The sequence below is a fragment of the Rhodotorula toruloides genome (assembly GCF_000320785.1).
Source record: "Rhodotorula toruloides NP11 unplaced genomic scaffold Scaffold2, whole genome shotgun sequence".
NCBI lineage: Eukaryota > Fungi > Basidiomycota > Microbotryomycetes > Sporidiobolales > Sporidiobolaceae > Rhodotorula > Rhodotorula toruloides.
Genome location: NW_015622962.1, coordinates 389258 through 403308, shown reverse-complemented (window position 1 = coordinate 403308; position 14051 = coordinate 389258). Strand labels below are relative to the sequence as shown.

General features: G+C 62.6%; 6 protein-coding genes across 6 annotated transcripts; 2 read left to right on the top strand and 4 right to left on the bottom strand.

The window, feature by feature from the left end:
- Positions 1 to 347: 347 nt before the first annotated feature.
- Positions 348 to 1199, top strand: RHTO_02838 (copper transporter; the record flags this gene model as incomplete). Its single annotated transcript, XM_016416511.1, has 5 exons — positions 348 to 413; positions 473 to 506; positions 583 to 647; positions 716 to 903; positions 962 to 1199. The coding sequence occupies 5 exons, from the start codon at positions 348 to 350 to the stop codon at positions 1197 to 1199; spliced, it is 591 nt and encodes a 196-aa protein (XP_016276230.1).
- Positions 1200 to 1374: 175 nt separating this feature from the next.
- On the bottom strand, positions 1375 to 2175 carry RHTO_02837 (uncharacterized protein; the record flags this gene model as incomplete). The annotated part of the gene is made up of 3 exons (XM_016416510.1): positions 1375 to 1763; positions 1838 to 1900; positions 1974 to 2175. The coding sequence occupies 3 exons, from the start codon at positions 2173 to 2175 to the stop codon at positions 1375 to 1377; spliced, it is 654 nt and encodes a 217-aa protein (XP_016276229.1).
- Positions 2176 to 2916: 741 nt separating this feature from the next.
- Positions 2917 to 6090, bottom strand: RHTO_02836 (origin recognition complex subunit 1; the record flags this gene model as incomplete). The annotated part of the gene is made up of 7 exons (XM_016416509.1): positions 2917 to 3159; positions 3228 to 3661; positions 3719 to 3888; positions 3945 to 4135; positions 4215 to 4742; positions 4804 to 5496; positions 5578 to 6090. 7 exons carry the CDS (start codon positions 6088 to 6090, stop codon positions 2917 to 2919), a joined length of 2772 nt encoding a protein of 923 aa, XP_016276228.1.
- A 1263-nt stretch (positions 6091 to 7353) lies between these two features.
- RHTO_02835 (uncharacterized protein) lies at positions 7354 to 8659 on the top strand (the record flags this gene model as incomplete). The annotated part of the gene is made up of 7 exons (XM_016416508.1): positions 7354 to 7405; positions 7514 to 7763; positions 7846 to 7901; positions 7957 to 8077; positions 8139 to 8238; positions 8307 to 8400; positions 8508 to 8659. 7 exons carry the CDS (start codon positions 7354 to 7356, stop codon positions 8657 to 8659), a joined length of 825 nt encoding a protein of 274 aa, XP_016276227.1.
- A 121-nt stretch (positions 8660 to 8780) lies between these two features.
- RHTO_02834 (ESCRT-I complex subunit TSG101) lies at positions 8781 to 12102 on the bottom strand (the record flags this gene model as incomplete). The annotated part of the gene is made up of 7 exons (XM_016416507.1): positions 8781 to 8945; positions 9010 to 9118; positions 9199 to 11108; positions 11165 to 11572; positions 11632 to 11870; positions 11926 to 12013; positions 12070 to 12102. The coding sequence occupies 7 exons, from the start codon at positions 12100 to 12102 to the stop codon at positions 8781 to 8783; spliced, it is 2952 nt and encodes a 983-aa protein (XP_016276226.1).
- A 315-nt stretch (positions 12103 to 12417) lies between these two features.
- Positions 12418 to 13774, bottom strand: RHTO_02833 (uncharacterized protein; the record flags this gene model as incomplete). Its single annotated transcript, XM_016416506.1, has 4 exons — positions 12418 to 12608; positions 12717 to 13354; positions 13419 to 13543; positions 13625 to 13774. The coding sequence occupies 4 exons, from the start codon at positions 13772 to 13774 to the stop codon at positions 12418 to 12420; spliced, it is 1104 nt and encodes a 367-aa protein (XP_016276225.1).
- Between the last annotated feature and the right edge of the window lie 277 nt (positions 13775 to 14051).

Below are 14051 nucleotides of genomic sequence, written 5' to 3'. Positions count from 1 at the left end.
ACACCCAAACCCGCCTCTACCGCCGCCCCCCAGCGCACAGTCCCACCCACCCACTCCTCGGTATCTCCGAGCTCTTGGCAAGCGCGTGAGTCGAGCGGGTGCGGACGGAAGAACGGGGGTTGGCTCTCTTCACTTCACTTCGTTCGTTGGGGTCGCTCTGAGGGCTCGGAGGCTTCCTGGCGCGCACAGTGCGTCTTCCAGGGATTGCTATGTGCGCTGATAAGGCCTGACTGACCTCTCCCCACGCGCACGCAGCCTCAACCGCACGATAAAGCTTTTCCTCCCCTCCCTCCCTCCTCGTCCTTCTCTTCCTCTTCGGCTTCGCTCGCCTCGATCTGCGATCCGCGATGGACCACTCCTCAATGGACATGTCGCAAGGCGCGATGGACATGGGCGGTGCCGGAGCTTGCAAGGTGCGCTCCTCCTCCTTGCCATTTCTCTCTCGCTCAGAATTGACGATAGCTGGGATTAGATCTCGATGCTCTGGAACTGGACCACCACAGGCGGTTCGTCCCGCTCCCCTCCTTCTCTCTTCCTCCCCTAACCGAAGACTGATCCCTCTCGACCCTCCGGCGTGGACAGCATGCTTCCTCACCCCCCAATGGCGTATCCGTTCAACCGCAGACTACATCGGTACCCTCATCGGCGTCTGTCCCCTCCCCTCCCTCCCTCCCTTCTCCCCTGGCCGTCCACTAATGCTTCCCGCGACGAGCAGGTCTTCTCCGCTGTCGTCCTCCTCGAATTCGTCCGCCGACTGGGGAGGGAGTACGATCGCTCTATCCGCGCGGGTTACTATAGGAGGGAAGAGAGGGCGTTAAGCGTGTTGGGCAAGACTTCCGCAGCGGATGCGGCCGGAGGCGAGGAGAGAGGGAAAGACGAGGCGCTGCAGGTCCAGCCTTTCAGGTGCTTCCCTTCCCTCTTCTCCTTCTCCGCTCCCTGACTGATTGAGTTGCGCGCGCAGGCCGACAACAACCCAACACCTCCTCCGCACCACTATCCACCTAATCCAATTCTCCACCTCGTACATCCTCATGCTCCTAGCCATGTACTTCAACGGCGGCGTCATTTTCGCGATTTTTGGCGGAGGAGCGGTCGGGTTTGGGCTGTTTGGGAGGGATACCGGGAGTGATTTTGTGGGCGAGGGAGGGGGAGGGAGGGAGGGTAGGGGAAGGGAGGAGGAGAGGGGGGAGTGTTGCTAGCCGCTTCAGAGGGAGTATGAGGAGGAGGAAGTGGGAGGAGCCGCTTGGGTCTCGTGTGCTGTTCCGTTCTCGTGTGTACTTACGAGGTTGTTTCGTTCGGTTGTTCGAGTTCTGCAAAGTCGTCACGCCACTCTCCATCGCTCAGTTCAATCCAAAGCGAGATTGCCAAGCTACCCTACCACAGCACCTCGATCCTAACCGGCGGCCAAGTCGGCCTACTCTTCGCAAACGCCCTCGCCAACCCCCCCGAATAACAGGGCACCATCCTCCCCTTCATGCACTCGAACGCCTCGTCCACCTCTGCCGTCCTGGACGGATCATCAGCCCTGTACCGGCCTCCAGCAAATTCCTCCCAGTCCTCTCGCGACCCGAATTGGCCGGAGAGGAAGAACGTGTATTCGTGTGGGGCTAGTTGGGCCTCGGTTTGGAGTGCGGCGCGGGCGGCTGAGAGGCCCATCGAGAGGGCGAGAAGCGGGATGGGAGGGGTGGATTCGGGAGGCGAGACGAAGGTAGACGAGAGTGAGGAGCGGTTGAGGCGGGCGGGGCGGAGGGTTGAGAGGCGCTCTGCGGCTGTAGTGTCGTGTGGAGCGAGAGATTAGCTCGTTGTGATCGTGGAATGAGCTGCGAGCGGGACGAACCCATGCTTGCGAGGAACTTGTCTCCTCCCGGTGGCAGTTCACCGCCGGTCGCGACCCAGACAGCTGAGTGCACGAGCAGCAATATCAGCGACTCGTTCTCCCTGCTCGCGTGCAGGAGGGGAGGGGAAGGACGCACCCGCCGCGGTGATCAAGTAGGTCTCGTAAGACCGCGCGATCCTTGTCAATGCCAGCTCTTCCTCCCACGCCGACAATCGACGCTCCGGCGCAGTCCCCTCAGCTGCAGTAGCCAAGTGCCCTGAGTCGGCGTCAGAAGTCGTCCTAGCCCGGGAGTCGGACCGCAGGAACTGTGCAGCCAAGTCATCAAGCTTCTTCTGCATGCGCTCTTTCACTTCTGCCAGACCGCGCTCGAGTCGGAGTCGCGGGTCTGCTTCGTCAGACCGACTCTGTGCTCGTACGTCTGACGCGGAAACAGTCACATCGACGGAAGCCTTGCGAGGGTGCACGTGAAGAGAAGAGACGGGTCGCGGGATGCGTGAAGGTCGCTGTGCGTGTTGCGCTATGGGAGAGGCGCTCGGACGTCTTGAAGTGTGTGTCTGCCCGCCTTGCATACTTGCGCGACGACGATACGGGAGGTAGGAGACGCAGGCCTGCGAGAGAAGGAAGCGACGTTCGCACAAGAGGCCTACGCTGCAGAACTCGCTTGAAGAGGCGCGTAAGAGGACCGAGTACGTCGCAAGGAGCTGTCTGACTGTCGCTGTGACTCGCGCGGGGAGTTGTGGGCGTGAGAGGCCCTTCGCTTGGAGGAAACGCTGATGAGGATGGAACGGCGCGTGAAGGCTTCGCGGGACGGATCAGACAGTCAGGCGGTACAGCGAAGAGATGGAAAGCTCGTCAGCAGCTGGAGAGGCGGAAAGCGGAAGTAGCTGGCAGAAGTTGAGGAGGAAGAGGTTAAGGAGGCGAAGTTGACCAGGTCGAGACGCCCAGACGTTGTTGTTCGGCCGCGAGCGACTCTTCACTGGCTTAGAGCTCTCCTGCGAGCTTGCGAACGAAAGGAAAGAGCAACGGCGAGCTGTACGAACTCGAGGAATTCGATGTCACGACTCCTTCCCCATCTCCGCCTACAACACCTTCGGCACGTGCGCCTTCAGGATCCCGTCCTCCCTCAGCGCCGCAAACAGGTCGCCCTCGTCCACCGCCGGCCGGACCCGCTGGAAGACGTCGAGCCGCTGCGATTCGGCCGTGACGAGGCGGAGGGCGTGCAGTTGCGAGAGGAGGGAGACGAGTTCGTTCTTTGAGGGCGCGGAGGAGGGAGTTGAGCAGAGGGACGTCTGGCGCAGGAAGTCGAGGTGCCAGGTGAGGACCTGTTGGGGCGGCGGAGGAGGTCAGTCTTGTCCGTCGACGACGAGCGAGTGCGGAAGCGGCGACGCACCGTATCGAGCTCGACTTCGGGCACACCCGTCCTCCTGACGCACTGCGCGACCGCGAGGAGCAACACCTTCATCTGCGTGCTAAGCTTCCTCACGAACGCCGCCGGTCCCTGCCTCGTCATGTCGTTGTACGCCTGCGTCGCATCCTGAATCGAGCACTTGACTTTTCCCTGCTCGAGCTCGTCAAGCGACTTGCCTTCTTTCGAGAGACGGAGGGCTACGCGGTCGAGTGTTCGGCGGGCGACGTCGAGCGCTTTGCGTGCGTCGCCGGAGATGCCAGCGACTGATTTGGCGATCTTCTGCAGCGCGACGTCGTCGAAGAGCGGGGTGGACTTGGACTTGACGGCGGAAGAGGGGTCGACGAGAGCGAGGCGGGCTTCGAGGATCCGCTTCAACTCCGTCCAGGTGTAGGGCTGGAAAGGGATGCGGTTCGTGCCTGTCCGCGCGCGCAATTAGCAAGCGTCAAGCGTCGAGAGAAGCGAGTCAAACGCACCCAGTCGACTCCTGATCTTCCCGCTCAACTCGCGTTCGGGCAAGTCCATCGTGTTGGCGACAGCGAGAACGACGAGCCTCGAGTGCGGGACGTGCGGCCAATTGAAGAAGTTGTAGAGGACGTCCTGACGCTTCGTCAACATCTGGTCGAGCTCGTCGACGAGGACCACGCTGTTGTGCTCGTCCAGGTCAGCTCGCGAAGGAGGGGAAAGAAGGGAGGTACGCACGTCGTCTTCCGCGCCGGGTCAGGGTTCGCAAAGTGGTTCTCGAGCGCTGCGAGAGCCGCCTTCGGACTGACTTTGCGTCCGCTTTGCTGCTGGTCGGGCGGGGCGAGTGCGGCCCAGAGGTGCGAGAAGGCGGCCATCGGTTCCGAGATCTTCATGCCGTTGATCTCGACGAAGGCGAAGCCGTCCATGTCCTGTGATTTCGGTACGACACCTCCATCAGCACGCCGCCTTGACTTGAGACGAGAGCCGAAGGGAACCGCCTGGACGCACCTCATCGTTCTGCAACTCCCGCACGACACTATGCACCGTCGCCGTCTTCCCCGTTCCCGGCACACCATGGACATACAGACACCCTCCGCTCCGTCCCAGCACCGCATCGCCGATGAACTGCCGAATCTGCTCGCGCTGGTCTTCGCGGCAAGGAAGCGACTCGGGCGTAGCCGAGACGTGCAGGAGAGCCTTGGCGCGCTCGAAGGGCGTGAGGGAGGCGAGGTGGGCGGATTGGAGGAGCGGAGGGAGGGCGTTGTGCGCAGAGTCGGAGGAAGTCTTGCCGGAGGAAGCGAACTTGCGACGTTTCGCCGCTCGGCCTGTTGCGGCGGACGTCGCGGGTCGAGTGCGCTTCAGGCGCGTCGCGGCGGTCTTGCGGGAGGATGAGGCGGCGGAAGCTTGGCGCTCGCGGAGGGGTTTGCGCTTTGTAGGCGTGCGAGAAGCGCTCTCGTCTTCCGAGGCGGATCCATCCTCCGACTCGTCGCCTGCGGTGCCAGACTCCGAGTCTGACGACGACGAGTCGCGGTCTTTCTGCGAGAGAGAGAGAGAGATAAGCCTAGTCTTCAACGAAAGCAGGAATGAGGCGACTCACGAAAGCATCCTCCTCGTCCTCCTCATCCGACGATCCCTCACTCTCGCTCACCGCTCCACTCGCCGCCCTCCTCTCTTCCCTCTCCTTCTCCTTCCTCTCCCTCGTAGCCCTCGCCTTCTCCGCCCTCTTCCTCCTCCTCTTCCTCTCCTCCTCATCCTCACTCTCGCTCTCACTGTCCTCCATCACAGCCTCCACATCCCACCCATCCTGCGCAACATCCTTCTCCCTCCCTCCCTCCTTGCGCTCGACCATCCCCATCGTAGACTCGTACCACTCGACCGCTTTGAGCCGGTGTTCGTCCCAGTCGATCTCGCCCCAGAAACTGGCGCCGGGGATGGGCTTGACGTCGTAGACTCGTCGGCAGAGGAAGGTGGGAATTGGGGATTGTTGGGAGGCTGTGATGGTGGGATTTGAGGGGTCGGGCAGGGAGGAAGGGGAGAAGATTTCGGCGTGAGAGAGGATAGTCGACACAGGGATTGGGTCGGAATGCTGAGGCGTTCGGAAAACAGCGGACGACGAGACGAATGCCGAGTTGGTGCGAGAGGGGGAGGAGACGGCGCTGGTCGAGCCGGCGTCGCGGGAGCGCTTCGAGGGAGACCCGGCGGGCGAGGAGAATGGGTTCGCGGCAGCTCGTTGGCGCACGACGCGCGATTCCTCGAGGTGTGTCGAGTCGGAGGTGAAGTAAAGTTCGTACTGGGCATCGGGACCCAAGGACGCATCGGGCACAAGTCAGCCTGGCGAGAACCGCTCGATGAGCTGGAAGGTCGAACGCACGGGCAAGACGTCTCCGGCATCGTCGTCCTCGTCCGGTCCATCAGGTCCCCACACCGCTCCGGGCCTGGCGAACCACCTAACGAGCGCCATCTTCCGTCCCCTGACATCCTCAAACAGGCGAGTGATGACCGCGACCTTGTCTCCCGCATTCAAGCCGTCCTCGTGTCTCCATCCCTCGGGTTCTCCGTCCTCCTCGTCGTCCTGAGAACGCTTCTTGCCCCTCCCTTTGCCCTTCTTGCCCTTCCCCTTGCCCTTCGCCTCGACCTGCCAACTCGGCGGCGCCAGAAACTTCTGCTTCAACTTGGCGTCCGCGCCGACAACCACCGTGTCGCCGACGCGAAACTCAACTGTCGTCTCTGTCCCGCCTACGCAGGTCGAGCGGGTGAAGGAGCGGTAGTCTGTGTCGTTGGAGATGCGGGAGGAGCGAGAGGCGCGCTTTGAGGGGGTCGCGGGGGCGGAGGGCCAGTCAGCGTGAGTTGCCGAGGGCCAGGTGTCTGTGTGTGCGGGTGGCATGGCTCTGGCGAAACTGGAGAGCGGAAGGGCGAGGTGAAGGTGATGAAGCGCGGTCGCGTCGCAACGGGATGAGGAGGAGGTCGGAGAGGAAAAGCGCTCTGTGCGGTGTGTGAGGGCGCGTATAAGCCTGTATACCGTCTGTAAGCAACCTTGGGCAGCAGCGAGGCGAGTGAGGGTGAAGAGGCGGAAGTTGACCTTGTTCTCCTCCTCGACGCAGCTTGACCTCGTCCCGCTCAGTCGCACTCCGCCTGGACTCTCGCTGGCGGCGCTAGACTGCTTGGCACTTTGTTCGCAAACTGTAGAGGCGCGCCCGACTCGCCCCAAACGGTTCTCTCGCCTCGGCGGCCTTGGTCTTTCGCTGCCCTCCTTGCGCCTCTCCCGCCTATTTCTGAGTTGTCTAGCCATCTTGGCCGCATTGCAGACACGTATAGAAACTCGCGAGCAGCAGCTGAAGGCAATCTGCCGAGGCTCAGGTCTCGCTTGCGTCTCCTGGCTCTCTCCGTTGAGCTAGCTCTTCGCGCTCTCCAATCCGGTAGTGCCGGCGAGAGCCTGCGCTGCCTGGCTCTCACATTGAAGCAGACTGTATCACAGGCGTTATCCTTGCAGGGTCCACAGATCAGGACCTGGACGACGTGAGCCAACTGGCGAACAAACGAGGACGCTTCCCTCGCGCTCGCTTTCCCTTGCTTGCTTGGTTTCGCTCTGTACATCCTCTCCTCTTCACCATACGGGTGTGGGCTGGACCGAAGCTCCGCGGCTTTGCTCAACGAACGCGCTCGAGTCGCGAACATCACACGCAGACCTGCTGCGCTGCCTCTCGAGAATTGCAAAGCTACTGTCGCCGATGGAGGGCTTCTGTCGCAACGAGTCCTCACTAGGCAGCGAGCGTCTCCAAAACCCCTTTACCAGCGAGAGGCGGTCGATGCAGGGTGACAGCGGGGCAAGGAAGAAGCCAGGACAGAGCACGACTTCGTGGAAGCTTTGTTACTGGAATACGCGCCTCCAGTGCACGTATCTGTGCATCAGCAGCGACAGCAGCCCTCCTTTGATCGTGCGACGGTGCGTGTCGAGGGGAAGCCTCGTCCTCAACCTCTTCCTCCTCGTTCACACACGACAGCTCGCTCGTCTGCCCAGCTGGACACACAGAGCTCACTCATAACGCTCGATTGCACCGCTCCTACCTCTCTCACCGCCTCGCGACCGCTCCTGGCGCCGCTAGCTCGACTCGCCGCTTCTCGTCTCTCCGTCCGCTCGTGCCGCGCGATGGCACCTCCTGCGATACCTGGCATGCGCTTCGGAGAACCAGTCCCAAACGGTACGTCTCACTCTGACTCGCTCCGCCGCGCGAGGCGTTTAGAGCGAGCCTTCACACGCTGACGGCCTCCTCTCCTCCTCGCTCACTCTACTCGCCCTGTCGACACAGATTTCGGCGCCTGCATGCAATCTCAGCCCACCGACACTCGCCAACCGGGAGCTCCGCGACGCTCAGACCCCTTCCCCTTCACCTTCGCGCGTCCCGCCGGTCGCGCGTCTCGTCAGTCGATGCCGTTCGGGAGGAGTGGAGGGTGGATGAGCGAAGAGAGTGAGGAGAGTGAGGATTGGACTGATGAGGAGTTTGGAGCAGGTGGGGCGGAGGGGATGGAGGGTGTTGAGGGCGTTGGAGGGAACGAACGGTGAGGCGACGAGGTTCTTCTCAGTTGTGTATGGCTCCAACGAGCGTATCACGCTAATGAATGGTGTCTCTGTGACTCGCAGGGCCGCGCCGTCTGCCGCGACGCAAGCCGGCAAGGCCCTTCGCGACTTCAAGCGAAGTGCGTCTCGCCCTCTTTTTTGCTCCCACCTCGCTGACCCCCTCCCCTCCTCAAGTGCCAATGGCGAACGAGCCAACGGACGACCTCGTCGCTTTCAAGGCGACCTACGCCAGCAGCCTCGACAAGTCGAAGCAGATTCTCGTTTTGATGGGCGAAAAGAACAGGGATGCCCTTGCGTGAGTCGCCTTGCTGTCCGCCGTGTCTCCGCTCGTATGGCTGACGCTCTCGCTTGCGCAGTGCTCAACTAATCGACTATGAAGCACGCAAGCGCAAGACGGTCGACATCCTCGAGGAACAGAAGCGCAAGCTCGTCGGCGACATCGCTGCCGCTGACTACGTTAGCTATCGTTCCCCTTCTTCACAGCAAAGTATACGACTGATACCAGCGGTGTACTGCGCGCGCAGAAGAAAGGGGCCGAGTTGATCGACCGCCTTGCCTCGCTCGCCTCTCAGGCCGTCCAGAACCGCCACCAAGCCAAGCGCGACCTCGAGCAGATCCGTGCGCCAACCTCCCTACCTCTTGCTGCTCTCTACAAGCACGCTGTCGAGCGCCCAGACGCACCAAAACGACAATTGACCTTCCTAAATCCCATGCTCCGTACACAGGTACAAACACCTCCGCCCGCCTTGAGTCGCTCAAGAAGCAGTACGAGGCCAGGACGAAGGACTTTGCGAGTGCCATGGGAGAGCTGAGCGCTAAGACGGCGCAGGGGCTAGGCGCGAAGGGCGCGAAGGGAAAGGGAAGGGGGAGGAAGTAGGGTGTCGGTTGTTTTCGTCGCTGAATCGCGGTTGTTCGTCAGCTTCCTCTCCAGCCTCTCGTTCGACGAGAGAAGCATCTTGAAGAGTCGGTTCCCAGTCTGCAAGACCTCATCAGCCCGCTCAATCTCCTCCGCCGCTACCAACCGGGGTCCCCCTTCCGCTCGCATTCCCATTCGCACCCACACCAGCCTGAGCGCTGCGCTCTCGTCTGATCGCCAATCCGAGAAGGATCTTGTTGATTGTCGCGCGGATGACGAACTGCTCTTTCGCGAGGAGGCGGACGCGCTGGTTCACGGACCGGCGTGAGCACCTGCTCGGAGACTTGTGAAGAGGATGCAGAGAATCACACCTTCAGGAAACGGTCAAGGTCGATGTTGGCTGTACCCGAGTTGAGGCCGCGTCCGAGGGCGTAAATCGTGTCTTCGAGAGCGGCGTCTTCTGCGACGAGGTCAAGCAATCTGTACAACCACGCAAGCTGGTCAGCATCCACAGTCGTGAGGGACGGCCATGCATGCGCCGGTGATGTCGCTCGACGCACTGGGTGTAGACGACCGTACTGCCGCAGACAATCTCGTCTACCTCAACACCCTCTCCTCGCGCCTCGTACTCGCGCAACCTGCCCTCCGCCTGATCCACAACCTCCGCATACCTATCCCTCACGCCAAGACACACGCTCCTGACCGCTTCGAGGCGAGCCATCTCGTCCTCGATTGCAGGTTGCGCCTTCTCGAGGTCAACGCGCATCAAGTCGAGTTGCGAGAGCTCGGCTTCGGTCGAATGTGCGAGAGTCGTGAGTGATGAGACGAGTTTCGAGTGCACGCGCGTGCGAAGGGCGAGAAGAGCCGGGTTAGGCGGGACAGGCGGTGGAGCAGCAGGACCGCCTACGACCGAGACGGAGGTCGGGGAGGCGATGGACGAAGGCGATGCCGAGGAAGGCGAGGCGAGATCGTCGTCTGCCGCGTCGAGGATGTTGAGCGGGGTGGCCTTTGCTGGTCTCGCCTTGCGAGCAGTTCGAGCGGCCGAGACGACGGGAGCAGGCGGACTTGGTACCGCTGCATATGGCGCAGGAGGCGGTAAGTGTCCGTTCGGTCGTACCGCAGTGATTGGCGGTGCGGGCGGTTGAGGCGGAGGAGGGGACGACATCGCTGAGGACTGTGGAGGGAGGTAAGACGGGTGAGGCGTGCCGTATGGGGCGTATGATGTTGCGCTGGACGGCTGATGACCCTGGTGCGTTTCAAGCGAGGACTGGCGAGGCGGCTGACGAGGCTGGTAGGGGACAGTCGGTCCCGGTGCACCCCTCGATTCGATGACTGGCTCGAAGGGCGAGCTGGCCGCCGATTCCGCGTAAGCCGCTGGCTCGGGTTCACGCTGGTAGTAGGTCGTGGCCGAGCGAGCTGGCGGCGGTAGCGGAGCAGGCTCCGCTGCCCGTCCCGGCGCGCGGTAGACCTCCTCGTGCCGACCCGAGTACCCCGACGCCTGACTGTACAAGTCGTCGTCCGTCATCGTCGGCACGCCACCCATCGACGTCTGCTGCGACGACGGCATGTACGAGCCGTACTCGCCGGTCGCGCTGTACTCGCTCGGGGGCGGCGGCGGTCGAGGACCGCGAGACCGGAACGGCGCAGTCGACGTCGAGCCGGCCTCAGACGGCGTGGGAGTCGGAGAGGCAGTCTGTTCGCGCAGAGACCGTCCCGCATGCTGTCTTCCTGGCTGCGATGGCGGCGGCTGAGGAGGCGAGATAGGCACAGGCGGACCGCGCTGCGACCCAATCGAGGGTTGCACCGCGTGATGCGCCTGCCTCGGAGCGCGGTGATCGGCAGGCGGCTGCGGCCGCTGAGCGTAGGAGGCGTAGGACGCCGTCTCTGAGGGCGCAGGCGAGTAAGGCCGCGTCTGTTGATGCGGATGCTCGTGTCGAGGTCTCGGCGGTTGCGGCGGTGTCGGCTGGTAAGAGCGCGCCGAGTCGATGGAGGCCCGGCGCTGGTCGTCTGCGTAGCGAGAGTCTCGTTGGCGAGGCGGATGGGGCGGATGACGCGGAGCGACGACGGAGGGCGCAGGCGAGTAGGCTCGGACGGTCGAAGTCGCGGGCGAAGCAGGGCGAGGCGATGCGTGTGTAGGAGGAGGAGGAGGATGTGCGAATGGAGGTTGTGCGTATGAGTCGCGAGAGGGGGCAGCCGACTGTAGTGGCTGTTGATACGAGGGCGGCGCGGCGTGACCCACTGCCTCAGGATGATCTTGAGCGTGCGGTGGTTGCGAGAAAGCGTTCTCCGGGTGGAGCGCGGCCGGCGGAGACTGATTCGGCGGCTGCACGGGTGCTGCAGGCGGAGCCGGCGGAGGGGAGCCATAGCCGAGGATCGTGCTTGTACGCTGAGGTGGCGGTACGGGCGGGTGAGCTGGAGGCGGCCGAGGTGGCTGAGCTGGGTAGGCTGGAGGCGGTCCGGGAGGTTGAGACTGCGCGAAGGCCGACAGTCAGCCTCAATCGTATACAGAGCGCTTAGTCTACGCACGAATGACCCGGGGAGCGCTCGTTGGGCCGGAGAACCGCTAGGTGGCGAAGGACGGGGAGGCGGAGCTGGCGAGCCTGACAGGCGTGAGCCTGCGGGACCAAAGCCTGAAGCAATGCCAGGCTCGAACACGCCCGACGACGGCCGGCTGCCATTCTGCGTTGCTCCAGGCGGTAGTGGCGGACGAGGCGGAAGCCCGTTCGCTGGAGGGGGAGAACCGACGGGAGGAGGAGGTCGTGGCGGAGGAGGCTGTGGGGCCTGATTCTGCTGCGACGGTGAGGAATGGCCCTGAGTCGCTTCGGGCGTTGCCGCAGGGCGAGGCGGGCGGGGTTTGGGCTGAACGACCGAGACAGGGTATCGAGCCGAGAAGACAGGGACAAGGTCTTCGATGAGGCCGGTGAGGGAGCAACCCTGCACCCGACGTATCAGTATCGAGGTGAGGCAATACGAATGGATCTCTGGGGACGCACCTCAGCCTTTCTCGCCCAGTTGTCCAGGTACGGCACACCCACTTTCCCGCTCGCATCGACGTTCTTGCCCTTCCGGATCGCCAGCGTCTCGCTGGGCAGCACAAACACCGTCGGCGGCTTTGCTGGAAAGTCGAGGGGCAGCCAGATGGCGATAGGACAGTGGTAGGTGTTCGGGCCGATTGGGACGGGGAGGACACCCGTCAGCGAGAGGAGGAGCTCGACTCGGCCGTCATCGTATGCTGCAGGGAGGATGTTGTCAGCTTCTGATAACTCGAATACAAGGGCTTGTCGCACTGAAATCGCTCTGCTCCGGGTTCAGCAGCCCTGGATACGCCGCCAATACCGCGAGCGCCTGTGCGGCCGCCTGATCCCGATGCGGGTACTGCGGGACCATATAATCAGCTCGCTGCAATCCGAGAAGCCTGTCAGGCTACGTACATGCCGTGTCAGCGCCGCGACTGTCCTCTCCATCCCGTCCCAAGTCGATGAAGCGAGGTGGGGGAGACGACACCGCTCGAGTGTTAGAGGGACCAGCAGATGGCGCACAGAGGCGTATCAGAGCAGACGATCAAAGTGCAACAGCGAGCGAATCAAGCCGAGCGATTTGAGCGAGGTGGAGTGAGCGGGATTGAGGAAGAGGAGGTCGACGAGGAGGACAAGACGACGAGCTTCTTTCGACTCGCAGACGCGCTCTTCGTACTCACGAATGACTATCAGAGCGCAGTGAACGACTATGCATTGTAAGATGCTATTGATGCGGTATGCAGCCGACTCCCTCGCCCTTCCTCACATCGCATTCGAGATCTTCCACAGCGTAGGCTTGCGCTGTTTCCGCAAGACGTTGACCGCACTTCCGCCTGCACCGCCGCCGAAGAGGAGGACGACAGCTTCCTCGAACTCGGGTGGAGGAGACGAGGGAGAGGCAGATTGCTGGACGAGGGCCTTGCGAGCGGCGACGACCTTTTTGGCAAAGTTGACTGTGGTGTGGTGTAGTTGGGTGGCGAGAATGGTCGCGATGGAGGAGGAGAGCGTCAGAATCGGCTCGAGCAGACAGCCCGGAAGGGAAGAGACCGCGAGTCACGCACATCGCTCCATGTCACCGGGTGCCTCGAACCTCTTGTCCTCGACAACCGCTTTGAACATCTCAAACGGCAACCTCTTGAGCACGTTGACGAGCGCCGGTTGCGCCTGTGCCTCGGTCGCTGGTGCGAAGGCGCCCATCTCGGCTGGCAAGCGGGTGATGCGGTCGAGAAGCACGACGCGGAGGCGGGATTCGTACAATGCGGGGACGGGCGCAGCGCTGCCGTTGACGGAGGAAGGGAGGAGTGGCGAAGTGCTGTTGGTGCTGGGCGAGGGCGAGGGAGGGATCGAGGTGCCGTTCATCGCGGGTCCGCCGAACGTGATGGGCGTTGCAGGACCCGGTGCGCCCTCCGTTGCGCGCTCACGCTCCACGTACGCGACCCAGCGCATGACCTCCTCCGGCGTCTTGGCTTCCCGCACGGCCGCCTCGCACATCTCGTACGCCAAGTTGGCCAGGCGGGTAAGGGAGAGGAAGGTCGCAACGGCAAGGACGGAAGGAGCGATCTCGGGGTTGAGATGGGAGAGAACGGTGGGCGAGTAGAGGGAGGCGAGAACCAATCCGAGCGTATTGGCGTTGACGGCAGGGTCGGGGATGTTCACGAAGATGGTGGGTCGAGGTGAAGACGCCAGAGCGGCTTGGATACTGCAGAAATGGTTGCAGCTTAGCTCGCAGGACTCCGGAACCGTGAGTAGGGAAGGGAGCGCACAGGTGTCGGAGCAAGGGAGACCTCGAGACGACGACGCTATGCAGCGCGAGCGTGTGCTGCTGCCCATCCGCCAAGCTCGCCACAAGCTGCACATCGCTGAAGTCGCAGGAAGTGTAGCCCGCAAGCTGTTCCAGGAAAAGCGATGAGGAGAACAAGCGCGGTCAGCACAGTCGCTGCTGCTCGGCTGACAGTACAAATGCACTCACAAGGTGGTTCGCAAGGTCTGCGTAGTGCGCAGCGTACTCCTGAGCGATACCAGCGCCCGCGGACAACGACGAGGTCGAGGGTTGCGGGTGTACTGGCGCTGGAGGCGCGCCGTTGACAGGCGGTGCGGTCGGCTGAGCGTGCATATTCATTTTCTGAGCAGCTGGACAGCACGAGCGAGGCGAAGTTGGCGGAAGGAGGAGAAGGAAGGAGGCAACCTTGCGAGCGGGAGTATGCGAATCGTTACAGGCGGGACGCTCGATAAACCCAGTCCAGAGCAGCTTGCAGCGACGCCTAGACGAGCAAAAGGCCTCGACGAGGGAATGACAGTCTCTCTCCGGGTGAGATGCGGGATGGCAGATCGTTCTTCGTGAAGTATGCTACAGGGCTGATGTGCTGGGACGTCTCCAGCTTGTCTGAATTCTCGAC